The 13,698-nt window shown below is 37.0% G+C and overlaps 1 protein-coding gene across 16 annotated transcripts in view; it reads left to right on the plus strand.

Annotated features, from left to right (window-relative positions):
* Positions 1 to 13,698, plus strand: part of SLC4A10 (solute carrier family 4 member 10) — a 377,604-nt gene that overhangs the window by 360,617 nt on the left and 3,289 nt on the right. For 8 of the 16 annotated variants that reach the window (XM_007965144.3, XM_038002021.2, XM_038002017.2 and 5 more), the window contains 3 exons: positions 5,879 to 5,946; positions 8,388 to 8,504; positions 9,386 to 9,424. In XM_007965144.3, the coding sequence (XP_007963335.1) occupies positions 5,879 to 5,946; positions 8,388 to 8,504; positions 9,386 to 9,398 (198 nt within the window). In that variant the 3' untranslated portion in view covers positions 9,399 to 9,424. The remainder of the gene's footprint in view (positions 1 to 5,878; positions 5,947 to 8,387; positions 8,505 to 9,385; positions 9,425 to 13,698) is intronic. The other 8 variants (XM_007965141.3, XM_007965143.3, XM_007965147.3 and 5 more) reach the window with 1 other exon arrangement.

Here is a 13,698-nt window from a genome sequence, read left to right on the forward strand (position 1 = left end):
GGGCAGAGAACATATGTAATCAGTGTCTAATGTTTTTATGTTATATACCCACTGTACTTTAATGGGCATTTACTGTACTCTGATTATGAAGATAAAGATTTTAGAAGTAACTAAATATTACTAAATTTCCTAGAACTCATGCTTTCTGAAAAGACACAAAAATAGATTAAAGATTTACTGGGCAATTTTACTGCTAAATCCTTCATATCCAAGTTAGAGGGAAAAGCTTCATAGTACATTAACTAGGCAGGTTTATAGATCTTTAAAATCTCAAATGGATTAATATGATGATACTTTCATGTGATCCTCAGTACGTGGAAAGAAACAAGAAAACCAATAATACAGTCAAGAAATAATCTATAATTGAACAATAAAATACAGCTCTGACTAGTGCAAAGACAGCTAATTCTTCATCGAACAGGAGAGAAAAAAGGAAGTTTAAAGAGGTTCACTTTCTTGCTTAGAATTAGTATTCAAAGAGTATAGTCAGTAAAGACGGTAGGAAGATTTAGGAAGAACTATACTAAAAGTTCAATTCCTGGTTGATATTCTACTTGTTTGCCCAGATCTTGGTATTCTATTTTCTTGAGGCTTACAGACTCGGTGGGAGGATGTGATCTTACCGTGGCATCTTATACTAAGGCCCAGTCTTCTAGGAGATTGTGTGTTAAGGTGGTAAATGGACAAGTTCTCCAGAAATGTTGCATTTCTGCAATTGCTCAAATTAATTGAGTAACTTTGATCATGAACTGGCAAGATGGTAAATAGCAGAAATGTCTCAGCTCCCTGAGACTTGAATTTAAAGTAGGCTCACCTCTTGTCCTTTTGATGATAGATACAAGCTTGTACCTTTAGCCTCCAGGGTTTTCCTATCAGTAGCCCATTTCTGGTCTTATGGCACTGAGAAAACATTCATTTGACCTTAAAATTCAATAATGAGTTAAGCAGAATAAATAGCTACACAGGCCAGTCCAAGGTCGCAGAGCTTCTGTTCCAAATTTTCATGTACTTCATGCATATGCATATGCATATGCTTCAGTTTTTAGAAAGAAAGGATTATAATCAGGGTAGAAATGAATATTGGAACCCTGACATTTTGCACATTGCTCTGTGTAAAGGGAAGACTGCAGAATCAAATTCTGGATGTCCAAATGTGCTCAGAGTACCAACATGCCTTCCTTCCTACTTAAATATTCTCTAGGCCATTGTACACATTTGACAAAAGGCTACTTACTGTTAAAGGCAGAAAATCCCAGCAGAATGTTTGCTCCTGGGTAGGAGGAAAGAGGGTTAGTGTTGGATAAATCCTAGAAATTCTACTCTGTGGAAGTGATCATGATAGTGATACTTCTTGATTTACTGGGGGTTCACTCTAACATATACACTATAGGGGAAAACAAGAAAAGGGCAAATGGGAACCTGTGATCCCAATGCAGGATCATGAAAAAGGCCAAGAAAACATAAAAGCAATAGAAAACAAGTGCAACCAAACAAATTACAGAGGATGTCTTACTGCTAAGATAGATCAGAATTGGTTATGGATATGGAAAGCATGGCCAAATTATTACACAGAGAAATGCCATTTCTAATTGAATCTTAGGGTGGGGCAAGCATATTCTTCTTCCATAAGCAGTGGTTGCCCAAAGTGTGGTTCCAGAACCACTGCCACATCAGCCAACACCTGGCAACCTAGAATGCAAATTCTTGGGCGTTACTGCAAACCTATTAAATCAAAACTCTGGGGATGGGGCCAACCATCTCTGTTAATAAGACCTCCAGGTGATTCTGGTGCTAAAGTTTGAGATAAGTCCTTTCCTAAAACCACAGAATCAAATATAATCTTCTAAATACAAGAATACTCTATCAGAATTTTTTACTTAACAGTAATTTACGTAATTACTTAGAGAGACAGAATCAAATATTCTGATGAAAAATATATGTCACATTTATGTATTGATATGAACTCTATATGGGCCCTCCATTTTTCCTTTTCCACTTTCATTGTTAGTCTTATGTATTGGCTCTTCTATCCATTGGAAATCATAAGTAATACCTGTTATAAAAATAATACTTGAGGTTTTCAAAGATTATATGTTTATGTAATGTTTGCAGCATTGTCTATTCTATTAGTAGCTGAGGAAGAAAATGGTTTGACACTTCTATGTTCTGTAGACTTTGTTTTACTCTTGGGCAAAATAAAAGGGTTGAGCTTAACTTCTGAAGAATCTTCCATTTCTTAGGATGTGAATTCTAAAATTGCTGAATATTTTCCCTCTCTAACACTCTAAGCATACTTGTGAATATTGGTCTCTGCTGCCGTTGTTTGTACTTTAAAATATTTGAGGGCTCCTACATAGATACACACTGTGTCTGAAAATGGATGTAGCTGTAAATGTAACCTATTTCACTAAAGGTAATTAAAGGATAACTATCTTTGTTATTTGTTAGGTATCGTGATATATGAATCATAATTTTAATGCTATCACTAAATACAATTCAAATTCATGATGTAATTCGATACATAACACCCGATTATCAAACCACACCAGGATTTGACTTCAATTTATCTCTTCCGCCTCTACTCAGCACAGACTTTTGGCTCCAACCAGGCTCGTTGTTCACTGTCATGCAAACACATCTTATTTATTCCTCACTTTTAGGGTTGGCCTACATTGTTTCCTCCCACCTAGAGTTTCTTCCTTGCTACAACCTTGACTTTGGTATTTTTCATAATGATCCCTTAAATTTTCTGAGAGTCGAGTTTATAGCTTTCTTTTCATTGTTATACACCCAGTACCTAACAGATTACCTGCCCTTGAATGGATTAGTAGCCACTGGATGATTATTCTTGTTAGCTATGTGCATAGCACATAATATATGCTCAACAAATATTTGAGTGTTCTGGAGTAGACTTGTTTTTCTAAGCCTCAGTTTTCTTGCCCTGTACTGGACGTAGCATTAATTGTCCTTCACTTATTTTATATCTGAAAACTGCTTTGGCTATCTTAATTAAAAGGTGACATTTAAATCATAGCATAAACACCCCCCTAGTTAAATTGGTGAACTCTCTCAAAGGTTCTTGGGTAAACTTTCATCATCATCCCCTTAACATCTTCCCCATGTTGTAGCTTCACAGAGAACAATTAAGAGCTGAATGGAACTTGTTTTAAGGTACTTTTCTGACTTCTAAGCTGTCAACTACTCAGTTAGCTTTGTGCTCTCACTGTCTCTTTCTTTTCTGATCTGATTGAGATAACCTAGGTTGTGGCTGTCGTGACGGCTACTGCCTGATTTGACTGCTCCTCCTCAGAAAGCCTCAATTTTTGGCTTTCTCACAGTGCTGCCGGGATGCAGCCGGCCCTCCATCCCCGCGCTCCGGGGCCCACCCAGCTTCCTTCTGGCACTGAAGGCAGCGGCTGCTCTGCCACCCTTCTCTTCAGATAAGCATGGCTTGGAAAAGCTATCTTTAGAGGTGATGAGTTTTTGTTTGGATAGAATTATGACTAGTATAAAGCCCACACATGCTAACAAGCCACAGAGTGCAAAATAATTATTGAAAGCAATTTGAGAGAAAAGTGGAAAATCATCTGAAGAAAAACCAAAATTGTTCCCAAAGCTTTGGTCCAATTTTTTGCTGTTAGATTGAATCTTGAACATTTGTTTTCTGCTGCCAGGTAACCTAAGCACCAACAGCACTGTTCTTCTCTTCAGCTTTTTTTGCATTTTACTCTTTCTTAAACCATTCTACCTTGCTTCTTGACATTTTACTCTTGATTAGCCAGAAATGTTATCATATACCAGGCTTCACCTTTCAGTGGGCAACCAAGGAAAGAATTGCATCTTGTCTTTGCTTATGTAGCCTTTGGTATCACTGAGTGTCTACTTTTTATGTCCCTCCATGTACCTTAAGATAACCTTTGCTATAGAAAAAGGAACTTTTTCTACCTGAAATGATACATATGCTCTGCCCATGACTGCCAGGATGTGCCTACAAGATATATTATGTATGTAATACATTTCATATATTATGACTAACTCACTTGTAAGGCAAGCCTCAATCTAGGCTGCAGATCAGCTCTGCTAAAATGCCTGAATGGATGATTTCAAACCAATGGTAATCTCCATTCACCTTGACTTAGTTCTGATAGTGTGGCCAAATGACAAGGAGAATAGGCACAATATACAAGTAGAATACATTTGATAGGCCCTAAAAGAAAACTTTCTCCTTGAAGAACAGCAAAGAGAAAAAATAAAATTAGTTACCAGAATGCAAAAGGGTAATGCACATGCCATTAGCTTCACAGAGAACAAATACAACATAGGGTTTCTGGGGAAAGCTTCTAAGCATGGAAGTAGCAGAGCTCATGCGGTCTCTGGCATCTCCATTATCCCGAAGCATAGAGCGGGCATAGAGACTCCATATGCACCACAGCCAAAGTCCCAGGAGAGAGGGGCTTTCCTTGACCAGCATGGGAGAGTACTCCAAGAGAGAAATGAGATCTGCTCCCACATTGCATTGTATGTTCATAGGTTAGTGGAAGAGGCACTAGAAAACACTTGTTTCTTTAGGTAACAAGAAATATGGCATGGAATATTCATACTATGGGATATCCAAGAGGGGGTCAAGGTCTGATTACCAAGGACACTAGGAAAAGTCTTGCATGCCGGTAATAATAAAATCAGCCAAAGATCAAGGTGTCTCTGGAAGCTGGTTCAGGCCGGCTTAGCTCTGCTAAGCTACTGAAAGAGGAAATGAGCCTTTGGGGTCATCCCTATTTTCTTTCATCAGTTCTCATTTGGGCAGTGGGTCAACTCGTTTTTATGTTTATAGATCTTAAAATTCCATTTCTGGAGTTAGAACCAGTAGTTCTAACATTTTAAATGGCCTGAAGTAATTATTTGAACTGACGCATTTTTAAATAAATGTATTAAATAAAAGCTATAATCTATGAATAACTGTCTTTTTTTGGTTCATGGAAAAATTTTGATGATAACATTATTTGAAAAAGAAACCAGAATTTTTCGATATGGTAGCCATAAGATTATCTTCATCCCAAAGATTTAGTTTTAAAATGCTATGTATGAAGAAATGCATGTATGAATATAAAAATCATTTCCACCCTTTGAGGAAAGATGGAATATTGTCATTATAAGAAGAAAGTTGAAGTGTAAAACAAAAGCCTAAAACACATCCAAATGGAGTCAAACCTTCCATTTCCTCCTCTCTCAAGACACATCTGTGTTTTGATCCATACAGGAAGATATTAATATCTTTTACTGTCTCTTCCAACTCTCTAGAGTAGTGGTTCTTTAAATATGGTCACCAGACCAGCATAATCAACATCACCTGGAAACTTGTTAGAACTAGAACTTCTTATGCCCTCTATACTCCAGACTTATGGAGTCAGATCTTCTGGGGAATATTGCTAACAAGTCCACCAGGGAATTCCGATGTAAACTGAAGTTTGAGAACCACTGTTCTGAGTACATCCCTCATCCCCTCCTCACAGAACATTCCAGGAATATAATTTCACCTTTATAACAGTAAAACTGATTATATCACCCATACTTTTTTCTTATGAAAATTAGATTAATTTTTTAAAAGTATGCTTAGAAATTAACATGTTTTTTATTGAGTGACATGAAGGAGATTGTTGTTAGCATTTAAATTACTTTGTGTTATGAGACTCTCATTAATTACTTATGTTCTTGGTAGCTGATACTTTATTGAAAGGACCTATGCTAACATTAATAAATGCAAACAGAGTGGAAGGTCTTGAGGTTAATGAGATAATGAAACATTAATCTGTGTTTCTTCTTTAATGTGAAATGGAGACTCATCAGGTTCACTTTATATACTTTACATTTGTCTTTTCAGGAAGAACAAAGTATGCTAGCTATGGAAGATGAGGGCACAGTACAACTCCCATTGGAAGGACACTATAGGTAAGACATAAATTTAAAAACACATCAATTTAAGTAATGCATTGTTATATAATTTATTTAAGAATTTCATACTGTGTAGATCCTCAGAGAGGTTTCTTGAATTTGTATTAGAGTAGAAAGAACTAAGAGTTAGATAACCTGGGTCCTACTACTAAGTTTTGCCAATAATAGCTGTGTGACTATAATCAAATCGCATTACATGAAGTGAAGCAGGAAGCTGTTGTCTGAAGTCTTTCTTTCTCCTGTTTTATAATGTGTATGGAAGATCCCTTTCAATTTCTCAGAAAGTAGCACCAGAAGACAGATCAAGGGTCATTTCTGGTATAAATGACCTAGGTATTCACTAAGTTGATCACAATTAAATGTTTTAACTCTGGGAATTTGCCCCTAAAAAAAGGAATTTCCAAAAAGATAATCTATTTCTTAAGTTAAATGATTCCGTCATATCAGTCATTTTAGGAAATATTTATGCAATTCTCCAAAATTTGCTAATCTTTATGTACAAAGACATAGCAAAAGAAAGCAAACTACTGAAGTTATAGAGAAAACATTTGCAAACATTTGGCCCAAAATTCTCCCCTCTCCCTCTCTTCTCTGTCTCCCTCTCAATATAGTTTAGTTTAAATAGTTTTCTTGTACAATTCTAAGTATCAATTAGTGCCCAATTTTACAGTCTCAAAGTCTTTATGAATAATTTCAGGTTATGCCAATAAAAATGCAGAGACTTTTTCTGAGAAGGGAATTTGTCATAGTGTTAAAAACCAAAATAGGAGAGAATGTTCTAGATCTTTAGGGTTTGACTCTAAAATCATATTCCCTAGAATTTAAAAAAAATAATCATCTCCCACTTAAGAGGGAGCACAAGTATAAGATGTTTTACCTTTTTTTTTCTTTTTTACAACATTTAAATTTTAAAATCCTGTTGATTGTTTAGTTGAACCAGCATATTTCCAACTAGGTATTCAATACAAACCTAGTCTCACGTGGTACCACTCTCAAAAGGGCTGTGTGGTTAAATAAATTTGAAAAAAATGTTCCAAACTGCACTCCAGTTTGAAGATTCACAATGCATATTAGCATATGAAACAATCTAAGTAGTGCTGCATTTAAAAAAATTGTATAGCTTCAATCAAGTATTTTTTAAAATCTTTTGCTCAGAAGACTCTTCCTCACATAATATCATGAAAAATGTCTATTCCACTTGATGCTTTTTTTAAGAAAGTAGTCAGTCTGATGCTTTGAATTACCAGAAAACTGTCTTTCTATGAAGACCGAAACAGTTGGAGGGTTTAGAGGAACTGAAGAACACATTTCCAGATTGGGCAAGAGAGGGAGACCCAAGGTTTTGCTCCTCTTAAAAGTTGCATTTGTTCCTCTCTTGTGACCTATCACCAATCAAGGTCATATGAAAAGGTGGCATTTGAACAAAGAAGAGACAGAGTTGCTCCATGTGAAGGGACATGATGAGCAGAGGGAAGAGCAAGGACAAGGCCCCCAGGGAGCACCATGCCCATTGTGTTCCTGAACAGTCAGGAGGCTACTGCATTGGTGCTGGAAAGGAATGAGCAGGGGTGCAGTGGCAGGAGGTGAAATCAGAGTGAGGTGGGGACAGAGCCTTTAGGCCATTATAAGGACTTGGCATTGACTCTGAGTGACTGGGAGCCACTGCAAGGTCTGAGCAAAGGAGGGAAGTAATCTGGACTTTATGATGTTAGGGGCAAGAGTTTAAGCAATGGACATGTGGAACCCATTCTCTGTAATTTGAAATGGATTAAGAATACCACAGGCCAAATCAGTATCCATACAACTAGCATATTTTCTTTAGATTTTTTTATTTTTCACAGATTGTTTTCAATAATTAAGAGAAATATTCAATACTTCTTCATTTTTAATTATCAAAAATACTGTACAATAAACAAATTGGGGCATATACATACAATGGAACATTATCCAGGTTTAAAAAGGAGGAAATTCTGACATATGCTACAACATGGATGAACCTTGAGGATATTATACTAAATGAAATAAGCCAGTCACAAAAAGACACATACTGTATGATTCTGCTTATATGAGGCACTTAGAGAAGTCAGAAACCTAGAGACAGAAAGTGGAATGGTGGTTGCCAGGGACTGGAAGGAAGAGAAAATGGAGAGTTATGGTTTAGTGGGTACGGAGTTCCAGTTTTATAGGATAAAAAGAGTTCTGGAAATGGACGGTGGTGATGGTTGCACAACATTATGAATGTATTTAATAACCCTCAAATGTACTTTTAAAAATAGTTAAGGTAGTACATTTTATGTTGTGTGTATTTTACCACAATTTAAAAATTGGGAAAAATGCTCTTCATAGATACATGATTTTCTTATATTTAGTTTCTGTCATTGAAAAACCTCAGTTACTATGTAATGCTTATTATTTCATTTGGGGAAACTCCTGTCTAGAGATGATCCATCTGTGATCAATATATCTGATGAAATGTCAAAGACTGCCTTGTGGAGGAACCTTCTGATTACTGCCGATAACTCAAAAGATAAGGAGTCAAGCTTTCCTTCTAAAAGGTTTGGATTTTAAAATAATAAGAATTTATACTAATTCCAGTTGTTTTTTGACATAAACCATAAGCAAAAGAATAATATTGGTTTCCATCAAATTTAGATCTAAAATATTCCAGAAAATTGTTTCTGAAAGTGGGTATAAATTGTAATTATTTCAAATGTTGGTATGTTTTTCAACATCTCCTTTTCAAATTAATAACTTACTCCAAAGCTATTACTGTGGTGGGGGAACTGTGCTAGAAATGAGTCACAATGCATGACATTTTTGGACATTCATCTTGGCCTACTATTTTTCAGTATGATTTTATTTTATTCCCTCATCACTCACTTCCCCCAGGACCCCTTTAGATGTCTGGCCACATTTTGCACTCCCTTATTTTCCCTTTTTTAGACTGATATGCATTGTGTGTGTTTTTATATTTATATTTTATAAATATGCATAAATGTTTATATTTAGTGTAGCCCTAGTCCTGATTCCAACCCCCTGAAAAGTCTTCCCTAAACTTCTTATCCCAAAACTTTCAACTCCTAAAAGTTCTATCCATTCTTACTTCTCTGTATGTAAACGTACAAACAACTCCTGCAGTTGTGGATGGTAGTTTTAAGTGCATGCTGGGGGAAGAGTGTGTCCCTAAATATCAACAGTCATCATAGGATTTCCAGCTGAGTTTTCCAGGATTTATAAATAAGAGTTCAAATCACCCAGTCTTCTTAGATGCTGATCTGAAGAAAAAGGAATTCGTATGTTTTGCTAATATCTCTTTTTGTTAGAGAGTGATTGAGGGATTTGGGGCAGTGTTTACTATAATTATTAAGTTCCTTTATTTCTGTAACCTTAAATTAACTTTTTCTACTTAATTTTTATATTACATTTTTGTCATAAGCTCCCCTTCCTAATCACTCTAGAAGCTGATTCCCCAAAGGTAAGACCCTCTCCCTCAAACCTATTCCTTGGTTGCATTTCCTTATGTTAAATGGTGTCTTCTAGAAACCTGGTCGGTCTATGTCCTCTGTGTGAGTTTTGGGGAGGCAAAAGGCATGGAGAGTGTTGGGCTCAGATCCAGTAGCAGATTAAGTTTGATGGTATTTCTGTAATGACTCAGCTCTTTAAGTTAGTCTGAAACTTGAATAAACTTTATTCTTTCCTTGATTTATACAGATGCATCATGTATAATCAAAAAGTTTCACAGAACTATAGTTAGTAATGGCATCAAATTTATGGATAGGGAAAATTAAATTTGTCCCTTTAAGAGATTGAAAAGCTCACTGGGTGCAGTGGCTCATACCTGTAATCCCAGCATTTTGGGATGTCAAGGTGGGCGGATCACTTGAGGTCAGGAGTTCAAGACAAGCTTGGCCAACATGGTGAAATCTCCTCTGTACTAAAAATACAAAAAAAAAAAAAAAAAAAAAAAAATAGCCAGGCATGATGGTGGATGCCTGTAATCCCAGCTATTTGGGAGGCTGAGGCAGGAGGATCGCTTGAGCCCAGGAGGCAGAGGTTTCAGTGAGCTGAGATTGTGCCACTGACTCCAGCCTGGGCAATAGAGACTCTGTCAAAAAAAAAAAAAAAAAAAAAAGAGAGAGAGAAATTACAAAGCTGAGAGCCTCCATTATGTACCACCATGCCTCCAAACTGGCAAGCTGTATCTCACTTCATGAGACATCACTGGAAACAGGGGCAAGAGAAAGAGGCTACATTAGACTTGAAGAATATATCTCTTATTGCTGGTTTTTGTCACCCCAAAATGGCATGCTGCTTCAGTGTCATCTCTATACCAAACAGTATGAACAAGACAAGACAAACAGCAGGTGTATAGACTCTTCATCCCAGAAGCTGGGAATTAGTTCTCTCTCTCTCTGTCTCTCTCTCTCAACCACCTTTAATATTTACTACAAATGAAGATAATATATTAATAAATAACTCAATGGGCTCCCTCTCAAAGACTTTTTTGGTTGGTGTTTTCTGTCTTAATAGGACTTTAAAGCTTTCATGTATTTCTTTGCTTGGCTCAGGACAAAGTAACATTTTATTCTAAAACATGCTATAACTTCCTTTCTCAAAGATCCTTGCTATAGTTCTGATAAATATTTCTCATAGTAATTCTCTGTTTTGCTAGTACTTTTGAAGAAAATCAGAATTATGAGAAGGGCAGTTTCTCAAGCCCATTGCAATGTGTACTTGTTATGTGAAAAATATGACATTTCTCTGATTAAAAAAAAAAATGTTAAATCCAGGCTTATGAGCTCAAAATAAAATGCCCTTGATGGTCAATATGTGGAGAATTTGAAACAATCAAACCTGTAAAATTTTTTCTTCCTGTATTATATGGATTCAAAGTCCAAACTTTTCCTCTATTTTTCTTTGGTTCTAGCAAAAGTCTTGTGACATGATATTTTAACTACTCCTTAAAGTCAATTGATACTCTTCACCAGAAAAATCTTTTTGTTTTAAAAATATGTATCTAGATGACTTTACACAATGGGTTGACTCTAGTGAACAATATAATGTGCTTTAAAGGAGGTCCAATTTTCAATAGACTATCCTTTATCTTTAGATGGAACTACTTGTTTCTTATTATTTAAATGTATTTTCACTAATGTGAGGTTCAAACTATTGTAGAATGAAAGTTTATCCAGCTTTCCTTACGTTTTGATGTGATCGCATTTGTGGTTTTCCATGTGAGAAACATCCTTGGTAGGTAGTTAATCTCTTTTATCCTCATTACAGTAGAAACTCTGGCAGAAAGTGTATGACTTACAGAATTCTAAAACCACTGATACTAATAAGGCTCCCAAAGCCACTTCCTTTTCATGGTATCTGTTAAAGGCTTTAAAACATCATGACCAGGAGCTGTGAAAATTTAGTAGAGTAATTTTAGTAGAGTAACTGGTAGAGTATCCATTGGCAAAAAGAGGCCCAAAGAGCAGGTTACTAGGGTCTGTATCTCCTGAGTCCTGAGCTGGCATCCATGCAACCTTTGACACCCCCCGTTCTGAGTTATTTTCCATCCTGTGCTATAATATGTGTCAGAGAAGCCTAGAAACCTGTTTTCATGGAATTTTGAGTCCAAGTTATATTTTCTCAATTATATCATTCACTTTTTGTTGTCAAAAATATTTTATCTAGTTTAACTGACAGTAGAATCTAAGAACTAACTGCAAATTCTGTCTTATCTGGAGGATGTCTAATTTTGATCCTGATGTCATACATACGTGTGACAAGAGCCTCTGCAGCGTATTAAATGTGCTGGTGAAAATAGGGCTCATTAACGACCACATTGCATCAGAACAGGTTAACAACTGATCCATTTGATAAAACCCATACCCAAGATCAGTGTGTCTGGAGAAGGTCCTTGGCAATGTGAGGAAAAGCAGCACTTAGCTTTGCCTTGGTGACAGAGGCTAGTCTCTGGGACTATCTGCTCTACCCCCCAACACCCACTCCTGCACTCCCCCACCACCTTTTTCTATCCCAGATTCTCTTTCTTTGCAATGATTGCCTAGGCTTGGGCTCTCTCATGACTTCTTGGAAATATTATTCATAAAAACGACTTTAGGCTGGGTATGGTGGCCCACACCCATAATCTCAGCACTTTGGGAGGCCGAGGCTAGCGGATCACTTGAGCTCAGGAGTTGAAGACCAGCCTGACCAACATGGTGAAACCCCATCTCTACTAAAAATACAAAAATTAGTTGGGTATGGTGGTGCACACCTGTAATCCCACCTACGCAGGAGGCGAAGGCAGGAGAATCACTTGAATCTGTGAGGCGGAGGTTGCAGTGAGCCAAGATTGTGCCACTGCACTCCAACCTGGGCAACAGAGCAAAACTCTGTCTCAAAAACAAACAAACAAAACAAAAACAAACAAAAAAACACTATTTTAGTGACGTTAAAAAGTAATAGTTTCATAGTTTACTTAGCACCAGGCCACTTTTTGCCCTCTCTTAAAATATTACTTCCTTATATTTTAAATTTTAACTCCTCAAAGGCAGGGACACTCTTATCTATCTTGTATTCCTAGGTCATTGTGGAGTTCCTGGCATATAATAGATATGCAATGTATGTTTATTACGATGACAGATAACAGATGCATAATACATGCCTGTTACAATGAAAGCTTAAAATTGATTGACCTCCACAAAAGTGAACGTAACAAGTAATTCAGAACAATAGATCCTAGAGGTCTTGAGCTGGTTATAAAATTTCTGCTTCATAGTTTGTGAAATCTAATCTGATACCAAAACTATGGTTATGATGAAGAGGGAAAAAAAAAAAACCCAGTCTTTTAATAGGTTATCGTTTTGTAACCAACCAACCAAAGCAAGGAATCAGGAGGAAGCACATCTGTGGATCAAATTGATATTATGAATATTTTTATTTATGGCTTGGTGACTAATAGTGCCACTTGGAACACATTCATTTATCAAAAGGTTATGGAACACCTCCTACGTTTCAAAGTATTGTGCACACAATAATTGCACATGTATAGAGACCAGTATGTTTCTGTCCTATAATCTCCTACAGATAGGATCTGTTATTCTATCTTTCAAAAAAATAAGAGCTCATTGGAATTGGGAATACCGGCCTCGGAATTCTGGAATTCACACTACAAGAGAACCTAGAAGCCATCTAGTCCAAAACCAGTTTTACAGATGAAGAAACCAAGTCTCAGAGAGATTAAAAAACTAGTCCAAGGTCATGCAGCTCATTCTGAGCTTCTGAAAACTGAACCTAGATCTTCCAACACCCAGCCCAGTGCTGCCCTTTTTCATTGACTTTGTTTGGCAGAAGAGACTGGAAGGCAGGTAGAGCTTAAGGAAAAGTTAATTTGGAAAGCAGGAGAGCAGACACTTGTCATATAAAAGGAACTTAAAGTAGAAGAAAGTGAGTCATACAGATAGAGGAGTTAAAAATACGAGTTAAGGCTCTCAACACATCATGTGCACACTGTCATCTTTTCTCATGGAAGGAGAAAAGAAAAGGGAGAAGAGTTGCTTTGCTCTGACCTGTAAGTAGTATGTGCTGAGAAGTGTGGCAGGCAGAAACCCGGGCGCCATAGACACGCGCTCACACCAGCTCTCAGAGCTGGCAGCGTGCCACAGATGGCAGAAGCTCCGGCACTTCTTACCTGATGGTGCCGGGTGGTGGTGACAACTGAGAAGGGCTGTTTCTAGCTTGAATTGGAGGAAAAAC

The sequence above is a fragment of the Chlorocebus sabaeus genome, chromosome 10, assembly GCF_047675955.1.
Source record: "Chlorocebus sabaeus isolate Y175 chromosome 10, mChlSab1.0.hap1, whole genome shotgun sequence".
NCBI lineage: Eukaryota > Metazoa > Chordata > Mammalia > Primates > Cercopithecidae > Chlorocebus > Chlorocebus sabaeus.